This window comes from Opisthocomus hoazin, chromosome 9 (genome assembly GCF_030867145.1).
Source record: "Opisthocomus hoazin isolate bOpiHoa1 chromosome 9, bOpiHoa1.hap1, whole genome shotgun sequence".
Lineage (NCBI taxonomy): Eukaryota > Metazoa > Chordata > Aves > Opisthocomiformes > Opisthocomidae > Opisthocomus > Opisthocomus hoazin.
This window is the reverse complement of record NC_134422.1, coordinates 36,636,469-36,655,190: the sequence shown is the minus strand read 5'-3', so window position 1 is coordinate 36,655,190 and position 18,722 is coordinate 36,636,469. Positions and strand designations below refer to the sequence as shown.

General features: G+C 45.7%; 4 protein-coding genes and 1 pseudogene across 7 annotated transcripts in view; all 5 read left to right on the top strand.

Annotated features, from left to right (window-relative positions):
• The window catches only part of LOC104337167 (UDP-glucuronosyltransferase 1A1), a 33,511-nt gene extending 25,190 nt beyond the window's left edge, over window positions 1-8,321 (top strand). The window contains exons 1-2 of one of the 2 annotated variants that reach the window (XM_009943068.2): window positions 4,990-5,892; window positions 8,050-8,321. In XM_009943068.2, the coding sequence (XP_009941370.2) occupies window positions 5,032-5,892; window positions 8,050-8,112 (924 nt within the window). In that variant the 5' untranslated portion in view covers window positions 4,990-5,031 and the 3' untranslated portion in view covers window positions 8,113-8,321. Of the gene's footprint in view, window positions 1-4,989; window positions 5,893-8,049 lie in introns of those variants that run through there. The other variant, XM_075429633.1, reaches the window with a different exon arrangement.
• Window positions 1-18,722, top strand: part of LOC104327544 (UDP-glucuronosyltransferase 1A1) — a 74,602-nt gene that overhangs the window by 3,500 nt on the left and 52,380 nt on the right. The window contains exon 1 of one of the 3 annotated variants that reach the window (XM_075429629.1): window positions 10,822-11,697. The exons of 1 other annotated variant lie outside the window; for it this stretch is intronic. In XM_075429629.1, the coding sequence (XP_075285744.1) occupies window positions 10,837-11,697 (861 nt within the window). In that variant the 5' untranslated portion in view covers window positions 10,822-10,836. Of the gene's footprint in view, window positions 1-10,821; window positions 11,698-15,169; window positions 16,094-18,722 lie in introns of those variants that run through there. One more of the 3 variants, XM_075429625.1, reaches the window with a different exon arrangement.
• Window positions 70-1,219, top strand: LOC104337189 (UDP-glucuronosyltransferase 1A1-like). Its single transcript, XM_009943087.2, is given in 3 exon segments — window positions 70-574; window positions 577-914; window positions 917-1,219. Coding segments are annotated over 3 exon segments (858 nt in total). The 5' UTR covers window positions 70-357.
• Window positions 2,623-4,936, top strand: LOC104337178 (UDP-glucuronosyltransferase 1A1-like; annotated as a pseudogene).
• LOC104337128 (UDP-glucuronosyltransferase 1A1) lies at window positions 17,005-18,079 on the top strand. Its single transcript, XM_075430479.1, is given in 3 exon segments — window positions 17,005-17,546; window positions 17,549-17,634; window positions 17,637-18,079. Coding segments are annotated over 3 exon segments (882 nt in total). The 5' UTR covers window positions 17,005-17,038; the 3' UTR covers window positions 17,925-18,079.

Sequence of the window (18,722 nt, the reverse complement as noted above, 5' to 3'; positions counted from 1 at the left end):
GAACACCTGCTTTCAGCAAGCCCAGTTATTTCCAAGCGCCAGCACTACTCAAAGACTTGGGATTTTGTTTTCGCGAAATCTGATTTTATTTTCAGTCTAACATCAATGGCCACAGGGAATCAATCAGAAAGGACCCATCCCAAGGGAGCCTCAGATACCAAGCACAGTTCTGCCCAATCCAAGTTGATTTATCACTTTGCTTAAATGAATCATCCGTGCTTTGAATGGTTACTGGTGACCGGTTTTGCTGGGAAAGCCCGACCGTTAAGGGGGAATGTAAGAATCTGGAAGGGGGCTGTGGTTCTGCTTAAAATCTATTATGTCAGGGCAGATGAACGGGCTTTGGATGTCTAGAAGATGGCTCATGTAAGTAAACACAGTTACTTAGATTTTGTGGGAGTTTTGGTTTTCCTGTCTCTGATTTGCTTGGCTGATGGTGGAAAGCTGATGGTGGTGCCGATGGACGGGAGTCACTGGCTCAGCATGCACTCAGTGCTGGTGGCCCTCTGCCAGAAAGAGCACGAAATTGTCATTGTTGCACCGGAGGTAAACTTGAATGTGAAGGCATCTGACACACCCTCAAAATATATCCAGTGCCATTAACTAGGGAAGAACTGGGAGCAAGCATGCGTTCATTTGCTAACGATCTTTTTGAGAGAAGACCTTTTCTTCAAAGAATTACTGTGCTTTATGAAAAAGTTCAAGTCATCTCCAGTCTCTATGTCTCCTCCTGTACCAGTTTACTGCACAGTAAGGATCTGATGCAATATCTTGAAGGGAGTAAATTTGATGCTGTTCTCAGGGATTCTGTTGTACCATGTGGACAAACACTGGCTCTGCATCTCTCTATCCCATCTGTTTTCTTTTTATGGGGACTCCTCTGCAGTTTTGATTTGCAGGCTACCCTGTGTCCAGACGCCCCCCTTGCTACATCCCAAGACCATTTACAGGCAACTCAGATCACATGACGTTTATCCAGCACATGGAAAACTTATTTCTGAAATCATCAGAATCCTTTCTTTGCAATTCTGCCTATTTGCCGTTTGAACTACTGGCCTCAGATGTTCTTTACAGACCAGTAACAATGAAGGAGCTCTTAAGCCATGGATCCATTTGGCTTAAAAGAATTGATTTTGATTTTGAGTATCCCATGCCAATGATGCCCAATAGAGTCTTCATCGGAGGTATAAGCTGTGGAAAGAAAAAGCCATTATCTTAGGTCAGTAATTTCCTTGATAAAATAGATTAAGTTTTGAAGGGAGAATGCTGTTTGCAAGTGTTCTGTGTGTATATAATTGTATACATGAGTTTGTGGGATTTATACGTGCAGTAAGGTATACTATAATGACAAAGAAAATAGGTGAAAAACTGGGTTTAATTCTCTCCCACTCTTGCAGTTACTTTTCTATAGCATTAGTAGAATCTAAGCATTTTTGCTTACACAATTGTTTTCTTTGGGCTAGGTGGAAGTAGTTTATCACTGCACTCTCGCTAACGAGGCACATAGCCACCAGTGAGGGTGATCCCTGTCTTACCAGGCAGGTCTGCTGCTTGTATTTGACAGATCGGTATACTTACCTGAAACTATTTGTTTTACTGTCACAACTGATTTGTAAAAACAATGAATCTTTTCAGTTAATAGAATCATCCTCTCAGAATTTAGAAATAAAATGTCATAACACGTCAGTTGACAGGTAATGTTCTGGTTGCTTTGTCAGTCTAGGCTTATGCTTTCACTGCATGGATTCCTTACAAAATTTTCTGCAAAACTGTTGGAGGTTTATGTAGCTGCTAGCCAGCCCTGAGCATCTGCAATAGCTTACGCTGCCTTCTGAAAAGTTTCCCTGCAAAAGGTGTACCTAGAGCTGCAGTGGTTGACTAATTGTACTTAAAAGAATTCTGGCGTGTACTATCAATCTTCATAGTAAATTACGCATGGTCAAAATTACTTCTGTGCAATAATTTTCATAATTAGGGCTGACTGTCTGCAAATCTTGTCTATGCCTTAATGTTGTTTGCTTTCATTGCCCTGGAGCATGATCTTCCCAGACTGATACAGAATGGTATTTCTGAGTGGCTATTCCAGTTTTAAATATATCTGGCAAAAAACACGGCCTTCTCCTTCCTCCTTCCTGCCTTCATCCTTCCAAAAAGAGGCTTTTCAGGGAAATTAACTTTGATAGCCAATTTTCCATTTTCATTATAGTGTCAAAATATAAAACTGATAATGAAACTAGACCATTTCCAATGGTGAGAAGCATTACTATTTTCCTAATCTTCTACAAATACAAAATAATTTAGATGGCAGGAGGGGAGGAATTTTCTTATACTGAAAATTCTTGTTTGGAAAATAAAGCATCCGTTAATAAGCACTTTTGAGCAGACCACTGGTGGAAAGAACCCTCATTTCCTTAAATGCCAGTGTCCTTCCATAGGAAGAAGTAGGTGTTTCCAAGACTGGCTGCTGCTCTGACTACTGTCTGTCAAATTGGCTGGACTTTAACACCCTTTATTCTGTCTTTGCCATATCCATGATTATACATTTACCACAGCGCAAATAAGTCTAAAGATCACCCGGAGAAAGCACAGCACAGATTGACTATAAACGTGGAGCTGGGAATAGTCTTTCTGGGCAGCACTCACCAAGTTTCTGTAGAAATGGCCCCGGTGCTTAGTGCTCATCCACAGGTCACAGCGATGCTCGTTCTGCTCCTGTCCATGCTCAGTTTGGCTGCGGGTGGGAAGCTGCTGATGGTGCCGGTGGATGGGAGTCATTGGCTGAGCATGCAGGAAGTGTTGGACAGTCTCAGGCAGAAAGGGCATGAAATAGTCATCGATGCATCTGAGATAAAAAAACATATAAAACCATCAGTGAATTTTATTATGAAAATGTATCCAACACTGTTAACAAAGAAAGAGGAGGATGGAAGTATCAACTCTTTTTCATGGGATACATTTGAAGAAGGATTTTTTCTGGAAAGATTTCTCAAAGTATAGCAGAGGCTGGAAACCATCTCTGACAGTACTCTCTCTACCTGTGCACGCTTACTGTCCAAAAAAGAGCTTCTCGGATGTCTTGAGGAGAGCAAGTTTGATGCTGTCTTTACTGATCATGTAACACCCTGTGGGCAAAGACTGGCTGAGCAACTTTCAGTCCCTTCTGTGTTTTTTTTTCACGACCAATACCATATGGTTTAAATTTTGAAGCCACTCAATGTCCCAATCCACCTGCTTATGTCCCCAGGGCATTGACAGAACTTGCAGACAGCATGAACTTTCTCCAGCGAGTGAAGATCGTAATCTTTGACATCCCAAATTATTTTCTCTGTGATTTTCTCTTTTGACAACATTCAAAAGTGGCTTCTGAGTTCCTTCAGCGGGATGTGACTCTGCCAGATCTCCTACGCCAGGCTTCTATTTGGCTCGTGAGGTTAGATTTTGTGTTAGATAATCCAAGACCTTTGATGCCCAACATGATTATCATTGGAGGAGTAAACTGCGCTCAGAAGAAGTTGCCTCAGGTTGGTCATTCTCTCTTTTTAATTCTTGCTCTAACAGACCTCTGTGTTTACATGAGTGGAAGTTTGTATTGCAGATAGGAATCGAGTTTCTGTTTAGGGTGAGTTAAGCAAATACTTGTGAAAGAAATTATTTTTCTCTCGCTTTGTTCCTCACTTTCCATTTTCTGTGTAGGCAGCTGTATCTTTTCATTTTTAAAGTATGCTCCGTTGAAGAGAAACTCTAGGCTCTTTGAGTGAAGGTCTATTATGGGACATTGTATGCGCTGGCCTAAGGGATTGTCAGAATTTGTGGACAGTACGGAAAACTGCTGGATTTCTCTTATAAGGAGTTCCCATGGGAGGGCCTACAAAACCTTAAAAGCTCTTCCCAGGCTCAAAAACTCAGTGCTAATGAATGGAGCCATGGAGGAGGTCTGCTTCAATACGTCCAGCACAGCACGGCTAGCACTCAGGGGTCGGATGCAGCCTTGGTAATTGTGCTAACCTTTCAGATGTGGCATGTGCTTTGGGTGCCTTGGACATAGAAGATAGCAATACACACAGTTCTTACTGGAGAGCCTCCTCTGCTGCTCTGTGGTAGAGCCTGGAGAGCTGAGCTTTTCTTTTTAGTGCCCTGGCTGTTTGTTCAGTCATATTATTTAGATGCCTGTCCCATGGGGTGAGGCCACCAAGCCTGTGTGGGCAAGTCCACCCATCTCCAGGTGGTGGAGGTGGCTGTGGTGTCTTACAGACATCCTCATGCACACTGTAATTTTCCACCTGAGCATTTATGCAACTCCACTGCTGCTGGACACCAGCCAAGATTTGCCAGTGACAGAAAAGAAGCCAGAATTAGGCCCTGAATTGTTTCATGGAAAATCCCCCTCAAGGAGTGTTCAGATATCTCTTCTCTGTCCTCTGAGCTCACAAAGCCAGCCCTGCATTCCCTGAGGCAGGTCTCAGATGCTGGAAGGACCGCTTAGTGTGGGTGATGTTTCCTGCAGAAAAACCTGGCATGAGGCTTCCGTCTTCTTCAGTCTTTGCAGTCTAGAAACCATCTTAAACAACTCTTCCACATCTGTTATGTGGCCACAGGCATCCTAGAGATGAGTCTTCAAGGAGAAAGGGAGAGACGGGACAGCTCTTGCCCAGGGAAGAGATTAGCCTCTGCTAGGCTGAGTGTTGATGTGGATGTGACACATCTCCTGCACTTGCAAAAGGTTCAGCCAGAAGGAAGCTATCAGACCCACCTAGAAGGACCCTTGCCTCCTTACTGTTCCTCTGATAGAAGCAGATGGGCGTTACCAGGTGTGTCGCTTGCCACTGGCCTGTGGACTTGGCTGGAATGAATGCTTATTATGCAGCCTTTTATCAAAGGAACGATTATTCATTTACCACAGAGCAAATATCTCCAAGGATCACAAGTTAGGCTGTAGCAGAGATGAGTGTTTAAAAGCGTGGATCTGGTGCTATTGCTTCAGTGCTGCCAGTGGTTTGCTTTCTGGGCAGCACTCACCAGGTTGCTGCAGAAATGGCCCCGGTGCTTAGTGCTCATCCGCAGGTCACAGCGACGCTGGTTCTGCTCCTGTCTGTGCTCAGTTTGGCTGCTGGTGGAAAGCTGCTGGTAACATATGTGGATGGGAGTCCTTGGTTCACCATGCGGGAAGTGTTGGACAGTCTCAGGCAGAAAGGGCATGAAATAGTCGTCGTTGCACCAGAGATAAATATACACATAAAACCAATGAAGAATGTTGTTATGAAAATGTACCCAGTTCCTTTTACACAGGAAGAGATGGATGGAAATCTCCATGCATTTTTACAAGATTTATTTGAAGAAGCATCTTTTGTGGAAAGATTTGTTAAAGGATACCAAGGCTTAAAAAAAATCTCTGATTTGATATTGTCGAACTGTGCACACTTACTGTCCAACACAGAGCTTCTCAGATATCTTGAGGAGAGCAAGTTTGATGCCATCCTTACAGACCCTGCACTACCCTGCGGGCCCATCCTGGCTGAGCATCTCTCAGTCCCTTCCGTGTTTTTTTTGCGAGGAATACCCTGTGGTTTAGATTTTGACGCCACTCAATGTCCCAATCCCCCTTCTTACGTCCCCAGGGGATTCACAGACCTTACAGACCGCATGAACTTTCTCCAGCGTGTGAAGAATCTAGTCTTTGACACCCCAAATTATTTCCTCTGTGATTTTGTCCTTCAACCATATGCAAAACTGGCTTCTGAGTTCCTCCAGCGGGATGTGACTCTGCCAGATCTCTTACGCAAGGCTTCTATTTGGCTCATGAGGTCAGATTTTGTGTTAGATTATCCAAGACCTCTGATGCCCAACATGATTTTCATTGGAGGAATGAACTGCGCTCACAAGAAGCTGCCTCAGGTGGGTCATTCTCTGTTTTCAGTTCTTGCTCTGGTAGACTTCTGTGTTTATAAGCGTGAAATTTTGTACAGCAGATAGAAATCAATTTCCCATTTAGGGTGAGTTAGGCAAATACTTGTAAAAGAAATTATTTTTCTCTCACTTTGTTCCTCACTTTCCCTTTTCTGTGTAGGCAACTATACTTTTTCACTTATAAAGTCAGTGCAGTTGGTACCTCTTTCATTACGCATGTTCAAAGGCATTTTTTGTAGAGCTGAGTAGCTTGGTACTGTCTCCCTTTGCGAGTGATGGATGTGCAGCAGGCAAGTCTGAGGGGCTGTCAAAGCCTGGCAGTTAGGTATAATCCATACAACTTTGGAAATTACACAGAATCACACAGAATGTTAGGGGTTGCAAGGGACCTCTGTGAGTCATCTAGTCCAACTCCCCTTCCAAAACAGGGTCACGTACAGCAGGCTTCACAGGACCTTGTCCAGGCGTGTCTGGAGTATCTCCAGAGAAGGAGACTCCACAACCTCCCAGGGCAGCCTGTTCCAGTCCTCCATCGCCCTCAGAGGGAAGAAGTTCTTCCTCATGTTCACATGGAACTTCCTATGCTTCGGTTTGTGCCTGTTACCCCTTGTCCTGTCACTGGGCACCACTGAAAAGAGCTTGGCCCCATCCTCCTGACACCCACCCTTCAGATATTTGTAAGTATATATTAGGTCCCCTTGCAGCCTTCTCTTCTTCAGGCTGAACAAGCCCAGCTCCCTCAGCCTCTCCTCGTAGGAGAGATGCTCCAGTCCCCTCACCATCCTCGTAGCCCTCTGCTGGACTCTCTCCAGTGGCTCCTCATCTTTCTTGAACTGGGGAGCCCAGAACTGAACAGAGTACTCCAGATGAGGCCTCATTAGGGCAGTGTAGAGGGGAAGGAGAAGCTCCCTCGACCTGCTGGCCACACTCCTCCTAATGCATCCCACGATCCCATTAGCTTTTTTGGCAACCAGGGCACGCTGCTGGCTCATGGTTAACCTGTTATCCACCAGGACACCCAGGTCACTCTCCACAGAGCTGCTCTCCAGCAGGTCCACCCCAAGGCTGTACTGATGCATGGGGTTGTTCCTCCCCAGGTGCAGGACCCTGCACTTGCCCTTGTTGAACCTCATCAGGTTCCTCTCTGCCCAACTCCTCCAGCCTGTCCAGGTCACGCTGAATGGCAGCATAGACTTCTGGTGTATCTACCTCTCCTGCCAGTTTTGTGTCGTCAGCAAACTTGCTGAGGGTACATTCTAACTCTCCATCCAGGTCACTGATGAAGAAGTTGAACAAGACTGGGCCCAGTACTGACCCCTGGGAACACCACTAGTTACCAGCCTCCAATTAGACTCAGCGCCGCTGATGACAACCCTCTGAGTTCTGCCATTCAGCCAGTTCTTCAAAATTGTTGTAGTAGGGTCTAATATTTACTGAGAAATGCACATGAGACGTGTGTCGTAAGCCACCCTTGCTGCCTTACCACTTCCTTTCCCAGTTGATTTGTGTTCTCCATCACATGGGTATTTCTAAAGCTGGAATCAGCAGGAATATGGCAGGTTGTGGACTCTCAGGCTAAAAAGCATCATCCCTGTTGACAGGCAGGCCTCAGAAGATATTGCCTTGGTGATGGCTATGGGAGATCTCAGAGAAAAGTCAATCTCCATGAGCCTGAAGGGTCTATGGTGGGCTGGCAGATCCTGCTCAAAGGCAATCTGTCTGCCAAAGCTTGTCAGATAGAAACAGATGGAGCTTATGTGGTGCAACCATGTTTAACACCCGCCCTCGTAAATCGCTGGACTCTAGTACTTATTATGCAGTCTTTTATCAAAACAGTGATTATCCGTTGACCACAGAGCAAATACCTCCAAGGATCACAAGTTAGGCTGTAGCAGAGGTGGTTGTTTAAAAGTGCAGAGCTGACATGTACCTCTCTACCTGTGCACACTTACTGTCCAAAAAGAGCTTCTCAGATACCTTGAGGAAAGAAGGTTTGATGCCGTCCTTACAGACCCTATGCTACCATGCAGGCAGATCACAGCTGAGCATCTCTCCGTCCCTTCCGTGTATTTTTTGTAACCAAATACCGTGTGGTTTAGAATCTGAAGCCACTCAATGTCCCAATCCCCTTTCTTATGTCCCCAGGGCATTTACAGACCTTACAGACTACGTGAACATCCTCCAGCGGGTGAAGAATTTAATCTTTGACATTCCAAATTATTTGTTCTGTGATTTTGTCCTTCAACCATATGCAAAACTGGCTTCTGAGTTCCTCCAGCAGGATGTGACTGTGCCAGATCTCTTACGCAAGGCTTCCATTGGGCTTCTGCGATTAGACTTTGTGTTCCACTATCCCAGACCATTGATGCCTAATATGATCGTAACTGGAGGAGTGAACTGTGCTCACAGGAGGCTAACTCAGGTGGGTCATGCCTGATTTTTGTTCTCCCATGTTCACTAGAGAATTTTGTATCAATGTTCTCTTTAACTGAGTAATAGTAAACTGCTTCAAATTGCTTTTCTTTTGCCAAGATGTGCCCGTACTCCCTTCTGTGACGCTATCTTGAGTATCACACTGTAAACATAGGGGTGGTTTTATGAATGCTTACAACTCTACTGAACTCCGCATAGATTTGTGGAGGTCTGCATCTGATATTTCTTTGCTCAGAAACCTCTCCCCAGACACCTGTCACCAACTGATGAGTGCAACTCTTTGCTAGAGCTAGGACAAAGAAAAGATGGTGGGAAAGGCGTAACATGTGTGCCGTGAGGGAACTGTCTATATGAATACCCCATGTTGCTCTATCACATTTGTCTTTACTTGGAGGATGACTGTGTGCTTGTGAGTCTTCTCTGACTGTCCGCTGGGAGGAGAACAACCAATTTCCTATGGCAGATTCTTCTCTTGACTTGCTGCAGCAGCAAGAGCCCATGGCAACGTTTGCTTTGTGAAACTCCTCCTCCTCCCACTGATCTTGCGGGCACTGCTGCTCACACTGTGCTTCTGCTTTGTGTGAGTTGTCCTTAGACATAAAGCTGGTTTCTGGGATCTAAGCTGCAAGTTCTGTCCTGGCATTTAATTCCACTATCGGGTTTACAATGGCTTGACAGAGCCTGCTAGGTTTCAGCTGTGGCATCCTCCTTAGCTTTGACAATGTATTTTTCCCTGCTTAAGCTGACGAGAGTCTCAGCTTCCGCAAACATCTTCTTCAGAACTAGTAACTTTCACAGCCAAGTACCTTCCAGAAAAATCAGTGTTCCTATGGCTTTATGGCAGAGTACTCTTGTTTTTACACTTATACGGATGAGAAGTTTTTCCTCTCAGCTTTGGGGGCCAGTTGGATCAGGAATCCTCCTTTCCCCTCATTCCCCCTGGGTGTAGAAGCCTGTTAGAAAACCTAGTGAATGGAAGTCCCTGGCCCAGCACGAGTCAGGCAGTGGAGCTGCTCATCCCAAAGGGACAGGAAAAGCTTGATGTTCATTCCTCAGCCATTTTTTATCTGTGAAGAAGTTTTTCCTGCATTTTGGAATACGGTAGACTGAAAAAATACATTGGTTTAGAAGGTGCCATCAATCAGCAGAGTGCTTGATTTGCAGGTGGATATAGTCACAGGGTAGCAGTGCATCTCCATCATGAGTCCTATCAGATTCGGCAATGCCCAGCTTTTCAGCCATCCCTCGATTCGGCTGAAGAAACGTTACCTTGGTTTGCATATCCTAGGCCAGTAATGGTCCTCAGTGGAAGCATCAGCATTGCTACATGCCTGTAATGTAAGTGCTCTTAACATTTTGACAACAAGAACCAAGAAGAGCTTATGTGCGCATCCCTCAGCACAGTGTGGTTGAGAAGGTGCCATTCTCTTCCCTAATCTCAAATCGCTGCAGGGCTGATTCTCTGCCAGGCCCCTTGCCTCACAAGGAGCTGCTTCATTGCGCTGCTAGGTGGGAGTCAGTGGCTCTGCATGCTTGCAGATGTGTACAGGCAGAAGCAGTGTGAAATAGCTGCCCCTGCATCTGGAAGCACAGGTGTCCCACTAAACATCAGGGAGAAAAGGAGGGAGATGGACCCAGCACTGCTCCCAAAATAAGACGCTGGTGGACCTTTCCCATCTAGGATGTCTCAGACGAAAAGACATTGTAGAAGAAGTCTTAATAGGCGGATGAGGGAACAGCTGTATCCTCCAACTCCTTCAGCTTTCATGCTGGAGGTGGGCACAGTCATTGTGTAACAAAAGAGCACACCTTCTGCACCAGCCTCAAGGGGTTATTCTGAGTCCAGCTCTTCAGGCTGCCAGACATCTCATGGGGGAACTTCATAAAAACCATCACTCATTTGTGCCTTTTCAGGAACTTGTAGTACTCAGCTTAACTCCCTTGGTGCTTAACATATCCTTTTTGTCACATGTCCGTCTTCATCAGTGTTCTCATGCCAGAAGTAACCTTAAACAGCTCTTCCACTTCTGCTATGGGCCACAGGCATCCTAGAGATGAGTCTTCAAGGAGAGAGGGAGAGAGGGGACAGGTCTTTCTTCTGCAGGAGGAGAGATTAGCCTCTGCTGGGCTGAGTGTTGATGTGGATGTGACACATCTCCTGCACTTGCAAAAGGTTCAGCCAGAGGGGAGCTATCAGACCCACCCAGAAGCACCCTTGCCTCCTTCTTGGGGCACTCCTTACTGTTCTTCTGATAGAAGCAGATGGGCGTTACCAGGTGTGTCACTTGCCACCGGCCTGTGGACTTGGCTGGAATGAATGCTTATTATGCAGCCATTTACCAAACAAATGATTATTCATTTACCACAGAGCAAATATCTCCAAGGATCACAAGTCGGGCTGTAGCAGAGGTGGTTGTTTAAAAGTGCAGAGCTGGTGCTATTGCTTCAGTGCTGCCAGTGGTTTGCTTTCTGGGCAGCACTCACCAGGTTGCTGCAGAAATGGCCGCGGTTCTCAGTGCTCATCCGCAGGTCACGGCGACGCTGGTTCTGCTCCTGTCCGTGCTCAGTTTGGCTGCTGGTGGGAAGCTGCTGGTGGTGCCGGTGGATGGGAGTCATTGGCTCAGCATGCGGGAGGTTTTAAACCATCTCAGTCAGAAAGGACATGAAATAGTCGTCGTTGCACCAGAGATAAATTTACACATAAAGCCAATGAAGAATTTTGTCATGAAAATGTACCCAGTCCCTTTCACACAGGAAGACATGGATGGAAACTTCCAGGGATTCTCAGAGGATATATTTGTAGAAGGTTCTTTTGTGGAAAGAGTTGTTACATTTTATGAGCGGCAAAAAAAAACTTCTGCCATGTTCCTGTCTACATGTCAACATTTACTGTTCAACAAAGAGCTTCTAAGATATCTTGAGGAGAGCAAGTGTGATGCCGTCATTACAGACCCTTTTCTACCCTGTGGGCAGATCCTGGCTGAACATCTGTCAGTCCCTTCCGTGTTCTTTTTGCGAGGCATACCGTGTGGTTTAGAATTTGAAGCCACTCAATGTCCCAATCCCCCTTCTTATGTCCCCAGGACATTCACAGGACTGGTAGACCACATGAACTTTCTCCAGCGCGTGAAGAATCTAATCTTTGACATCCCAAATTATTTTCTCTGTGATTTTCTCTTTCAACCATATGCAAAGCTGGCTTCGGAGTTCCTTCAGCGGGATGTGAGTGTGTCAGATCTCTTACGCAAGGCTTCTATTTGGCTCGTGAGGTTAGATTTTGTGTTAGATTATCCAAGACCTTTGATGCCCAACATGATTTTCATTGGAGGAATGAATTGCGCTCACAAGAAGCTGCCTCAGGTGGGTCATTCTCTGTTTTCAATTCTTGCTCTGGTAGACTTCTGTGTTTATAAGAGTGCAATTTTGTATTGCGGATAGGGATCATTTTCCCATTTAGTGTGAATTAGGCAAATACCTGTTAAAGAAATTATTTTTCTCTCACTTTGTTCCTCACTTTCCATTTTCTGTGTAGGCAACTATAGTTTTTCACTTATGAAATCTGTTTAGCTGATGCCTCTGTCATAATGCGTGTTCAAAGGCATTTTTTGTAGAGTTGAGTATCTTGGTTCTGTCTCCCTTTGTGAGGGATGGGTGTGCAGCAGGCAAGTCTGAGGGACTGTCAAAGCCTCGCCGTTAGGTATAATCCATACAACTTTGGAAATTGTTGTAGAAGGGTCTGGTGTTTACCAAGAAATGCACATCAGGCGTGTGTCCTGGGGTACCCTTGCTGCCTTACCACTTCTTCCTTTTCCAATTCTATAGTCTTCTCCTTCACATGGGTATTTCCAAAGCTGGAATCAGCAGGAATATGGCAGGTTGTGGACTCTCAGGCTAAAAAGCATCATCCCTGTTGACAGGCAGGCCTCAGAAGATCTTGTCTTGGTGATGCCATGGAAGATCTGAGAATAAAGTCAGTCTCCATGAGCCTGAAGGGTCTATGGTGAGCTGGCAGATCCTGCTCAAAGGCAATAGGGCTGCCAGAGTTTCTAGGACAGAAAGACAGATGGAGCTTATCTGATGCATTCACTTTTAACACCCGCCCTCATAAATCGCTGGACTCTGGTACTTATTATGCAGCTTTTTATCAAAACAGGGATTATCCATTGACCACAGAGAAAATACCACCAAGGATCAAAAGTCGGGCTGTAGCAGAGATGAGTGTTTAAAAAGTGCAGAGCTGGTGCTATTGTTTCAGTGCTGCCAGGGGTTTGCTTTCTGGGCAGCACTCACCAGGTTGCTGCAGAAATGGCCCCGGTACTCAGTGCTCATCCGCAGGTCACGGCGACGTTGGTTCTGCTCCTGTCTGTGCTCAGTTTGGCTGCTGGTGGGAAGCTGCTGGTGGTACTGTTTAATGGGAGTCGTTGGCTCAGCATGTGGGCGGTTTTAGATGGTTCAGTGCAGAAGGGGCATGAACTAGTCGTCGTTGCACCAGAAATAAATTTATACATAAAGCCGACAAAGTATTATTTTATCAAAATACACCCAGTCCTTTTCACAGAGGAAGACATGGATGGAAATTTCCAGGCATTTTCAGAGCATATATTCAAAGAAGGATCTTTTATGGAAAGAGTTGTTAGATTTTATCAATGCACAAACATAACCTCTGATATGTACCTGTCTACCTGTGCACACTTACTGTCCAAAAAGAGCTTCTCAGATATCTTGAGGAGAGGAAGTGTGATGCCGTCCTTATAAAAATCCTGGGTTGCTCTTTCACATTTGTCTTTACTTGGAGGATGACTGTGTGCTTGTGAGTCTTCTCTGACTATCCGCTGGGAGAAGAACAACCAATTTCCTATGGCAGATTCTTCTCTTGACTTGCTGCAGCAGCAAGAGCCCATGGCAATGTTTGCTTTGTGAACCTCCTCCTCCTCCCACTGATCTCGCGGGCACTGCTGCTCACACTGTGCTTCTGGTTTGAGTGAGTTGCCCATAGGCATAAAGCTGGTTTCTGGGATCTAAGCTGCAAGTTCTGTCCTGGCACTTAATTCCATTATCGAGTTTACAATGGCTTGACAGAGCCTGCTAGGTCTCAGCGCTGGCATCCTCCTTAGCTTTGACAATGTATTTTTCCCTGCTTAAGCTGACGAGCGTCTCAGCTTCCGCAAACATCTTCTTCAGAACTAGTGACTTTCACAGCCAAGTACCCTCCAGAAAAATCAGTGTTCCTATGGGTGTATGGCAGACGACTCTTGTTTTTTCACTGACACGGATGAGAAGCTTTTTTTTCTCAGACTTGGCTGCCGTTTGCCCTGGGACTCCTTCTTTACCAGCATTTCCCCCTGGTTGCGAAACCTGTTAGAAAATCCATTGAATGGAAGTCCCTGGCCCGGCACGAGTCAGGCAGTGGAGATGCTCATTCCAAAGGGACAGGAAAAGCTTGATGTTCATTCCTCAGCCATTTTTTATCTGTGAAGATTTTCCTCCATTTTGGAATACAGTAGTCTCAAAAGCATACATTGGTTTGGAAGGTGCCATCAATCAGCAGAGTGCCTGATTTGCAGGTGGATATAGTCACAGGGTAGCAGTGCATCTCCTTCATGAATCCTATCAGATTCGGCAATGCCCAGCTTTTCAGCCATCCCTCGATTTGGCTGAAGAAACGTTACCTTGGTTTGCATATCCTAGGCCAGTAATGGTCCTCAGTGGAAGCATCAGCATTGCTACATCCCTGTAATATAAGTGCTCTTAACATTTTGACAACAAGAACCAAGAAGAGCTTATGTGTGCATCCCTCAGCACAGTGTGGTTGAGAAGGTGCCATTCTCTTCCCTAATCTCAAATCGCTGCAGGGCTGATTCTCTGCCAGGCCCCTTGCCTCACAAGGAGCTGCTTCATTGTGCTGCTAGGTGGGAGTCAGTGGCTCTGCATGCTTGCAGATGTGTACAGGCAGAAGCAGTGTGAAATAGCTGCCCCTGCATCTGGAAGCACAGGTGTCCCACTAAACATCAGGGAGAAAAGGAAGGAGATGGACCCAGCACTCGTCCAAAAATAAGACGCTGGTGGACCTTTCCCATCTAGGATGTGTCAGAGGAAAAGACATTGTAGAAGAAGTCTTAACAGGCTGATGAGGGAACAGCTGTATCCTCCAACTCCTTCAGCTTTCATGCTGGAGGTGGGCACAGTCATTGTGTAACAAAAGAGCACACCTTCTGCACCAGCCTCAAGGGGCTATTCCAAGTCCAGCTCTTCAGGCTCCCACACATTTCATTCGGGAACTTCATAAAAACCATCGTTCATCTGTGCAGTTGCAGGAACTTGTAGTACTCAGCTTAACTCCCTTGATGCTTAACATATCCTTTTTGTCACATGTCCGTTGTCATCAGTGTTCTCATGCCAGAAGTAACCTTAAACAGCTCTTCCACATCTGCCATGGGCCACAGGCATCCTAGTGATGAGTCTTCAAGGAGAGAAGGACAGACGGGACAGGTCTTTCTTCTGCAAGAGGAGAGAATAGCCTCTGCTGGGCTGAGTGTTGATGTGGATGTGACACATCTCCTGCACTTGCAAAAGATTCAGCCAGAGGGGAGCTATCAGACCCACCCAGAAGCACCCCTGCCTCCTTCTTGGGGCACTCCTTACTGTTCTTCTGATAGAAGCAGATGGGCGTTACCAGGTGTGTCACTTGCCACTGGCCTGTGGACTCGGCTGGAATGAATGCTTATTATGCAGCCTTTTTCATAGGAATGATTATTCATTTACCACAGAGTAAATACCTCCAAGGATCAAAAGTCAGGCTGTAGCACAGATTGTGTAAAAGTGCGGAGCTGGTGCTATTGCTTCAGTGCTGCCAGTGGTTTGCTTTCTGGGCAGCACTCACCAGGTTGCTGCAGAAATGGCCCCGGTGCTTAGTGCTCATCCGCAGGTCACGGCGACGCTGGTTCTGCTCCTGTCTGTGCTCAGTTTGGCTGCTGGTGGGAAGCTGTTGGTAACATGGGTGGATGGGAGTCCTTGGTTCACCATGCGGGAAGTGTTGGACAGACTGAAGCAGAAAGGGCATGAAATAGTCGTCCTTGCACCAGAGATAAATATAAACATAAAACCAACGAAGAATCTTGTCATGAAAACGTACCCACTTCCTTTCACACAACAAGAAATGGATGAAAATTTCCAGGCATTTTTTCAAGATTTATTTGAAGAAGGATCTTTTATGCAACGATTTCTTACAGCATACCAGGGAATGAAAAAAATCTCTGATTTGGCGTTCTCGCACTGTGCACACTTACTGTCCAACAAGGAGCTTCTCAGATATCTTGAGGAGAGCAAATTTGATGCCGTCCTTACTGAACCTGCACTACCCTGCGGGCCCATCCTGGCTGAGCATCTTGCAATCCCTTCCGTGTTTTTTTTGCGACTAATACCATGTGGTTTAGAATTTGAAGCCACTCAATGTCCCAATCCCCCTTCTTATGTCCCCAGGGGATTCACAGATCTTGAAGACAGCATGAGCTTTTTCCAGCGCGTGAAGAATCTAATCTTTGACATCCCAAATTATTTTCTCTGTGATTCTATCCTTCAACCATATGCAAAACTGGCTTCTGAGTTCCTCCAGCGGGATGTGACTGTGGCAGATCTCTTACGCCAGGCTTCTATTTGGCTCATGAGGTTAGATTTTGTGTTAGATTATCCAAGACCTTTGATGCCCAACATGATTTTCATTGGAGGAATGAACTGCGCTCACAAGAAGCTCCCTCAGGTGGGTCATTCTCTGTTTTCAGTCCTTGCTCTGGTAGAGTTCTGTCTTTATAAGAGTGGAATTTTTTATTGCAGATAGGAATCAATTTCCCATTTAGAGTGAGTTAGGCAAATATCTGTGAAAGAAATTATTTATCACTCGCTTTGTTCCTCACTTTCCATTTTCCGTGTAGGCAGCTACACTTTTTCACTTACAAAGTATGTTCTGTTGATGCCTCTTTCATTACAGATGTTGAAAGGCATTTTTTGTAGAGTTGAGTAGCTTGGTACTGTCTCCCTTTGTGAGTGATGGATGTGCCCAGGCAAGTCTGAGGGGCTGTCAAAGCCTGTCAGTTAGGTATAATCCATAGAGCTTTGGAAATTGTTGTTGCAGAGTCTGGTATTTACTGAGAAATGCACATCAGGTGTGTGTCCTGGGGCACCCTTGCTGCCTTACTACTGCTTCCTTTCCCAATTCTATTGTCTTCTCCTTCACATGGGTATTTCCAAAGCTGGAATCAGCAGGAATATGGCAGGTTGTGGACTCTCAGACTAAAAAGCATCATCTCTGTTGACAGGCAGGCCTCAGAAGATATTTGCCTTGGTGATGGCTATGGGAGATCTGAGGAAAAAATTCAATCTCCATGAGCCTGAAGGGTCTATGGTGGGCTGGCAGATCCTGCTCAAAGGCAATCTGTCTGCCAAACATTTTCGGATAGAAACAGATGGGGCTTGTTTGGTGTATCCACGTTTAACACCCGCCCTCATAAATCGCTGGACTCTGGTACTTATTATGCAGCCTTTTAGCAAAACAGGGATTATCCATTGACCACAGAGCAAATACCTCCAAGGATCACAAGTTAGGCTGTAGCAGAGGTGGTTGTTTTAAAAGTGCGGAGCTGGTGCTATTGCTTCAGTGCTGCCAGTGGTTTGCTTTCTGGGCAGCACTCACCAGGTTGCTGCAGAAATGGCCCCGGTACTTAGTGCTCATCCGCAGGTCACGGCGACGCTGGTTCTGCTCCTGTCCGTGCTCAGTTTGGCTGCTGGTGGGAAACTGCTGGTGATGTGGGTTGATGGGAGTCATTGGTTCACCATGCGGGAAGTGTTGGACGTTCTCAGGCAGAAGGGGCATGAAATAGTCGTCGTTGCACCAGAAATAAATTTACACATAAAGCCAATGAAGTATTTTTTTATGAAAATGTACCCAGTTCCTTTCACACAGGAAGACATGGATGGAAATTTCCAGGCATTTTCAGAGCATATGTTGAAAGAAGGATCTTTTGTGGAAAGAGTTTTTAGATTTTATGAACAGGCAAAAATAACCTCTCACGTGTACCTGTCTACCTGTGCACACTTACTCTCCAACAAAGAGCTTCTCAGATATCTTGCGGAGAGCACAAGTGATGCCGTCCTTTCAGACCCTATGATACCCTCCGGGCAGATCCTGGCTGATCATCTGTCAGTCCCTTCCAAGTTTCTTTGCACCAAATACCGTGTGGTTTAGAATCTGAAGCCACTCAGTGTCCCAATCCCCTTTCTTATGTCCCCAGGGCATTGTCATAACTTACACAGACCTTACAGACTGCATGAACTTTCTCCAGCGGGTGAGGAATGTTATATTTGACAGCCCAAATTATCTCCTCTGTGAGTTTGTCTTTCAACCATATGCAAAATTGGCTTCTGAGTTCCTCCAGAAGGATGTGACTGTGCCAGGTCTCTTACACAAGGACTCCATAGAGCTTCTGCGAGTAGACTTTATGTTCCAATATCCCAGACCATTGATGACCAACATGATCATAATTGGAAGAGTAAACTGTGCTGACAGGAGGCTAACTCAGGTGGGTCATGCCTGATTTTTGTTCTCCCATGTTCGCTAGAGAACTTTGTATCAAAATTGTCTTTAACTGAGTGATAGTAAACTGCTTCAAACTGCTTTTCTTTAGCCCAGACGTGCCAGTACTCCCTTCCGTGACACTATCTTGAGTATCACATTGTAAACATAGGGGTGGTGTTTTGAATGCTTACAGCTTTACTGAACTCCACATAGATTTGTGGAGGTCTGCATCTGATATGGCTTTGCTCAGAAACCTCTCCCCAGACACCTGCCACCAACTGATGAGTGCAACTGTTTGCTAGAGCTACGACAAAGAAAAGATGGTGGGAAGGGCATAAGATGTGTGCCATGAGGGAACTGTCTATACGAAAACCCCGTGTTGCTCTTTCACATTTGTCTTTACTTGGAGGATGACTGTGTGCTTGTGAGCCTTCTCTGACTATCCGCTGGGAGAAGAACAACCAATTTCCTATGGCAGATTCTTCTCTTGACTTGCTGCAGCAGCAAGAGCCCATGGCAATGTTTGCTTTGTGAACCTCCTCCTCCTCTCACTGATCTCGTGGGCACTGCTGCTCACACTGTGCTTCTGGTTTGAGTGAGTTGCCCATAGGCATAAAGCTGGTTTCTGGGATCTAAGCTGCAAGTTCTGTCCTGGCACTTATTTCCACTATCGGGTTTACAATGGCTTGACAGAGCCTGCTAGGTCTCAGCTGTGGCATCCTCCTAAGATTTGAAAATGTATTTAGCCCTGCTTAATCTGACGAGCATCTCAGCTTCCACAAACATCTTCTTCAGAACTAGTGACTTTCACAGCCAA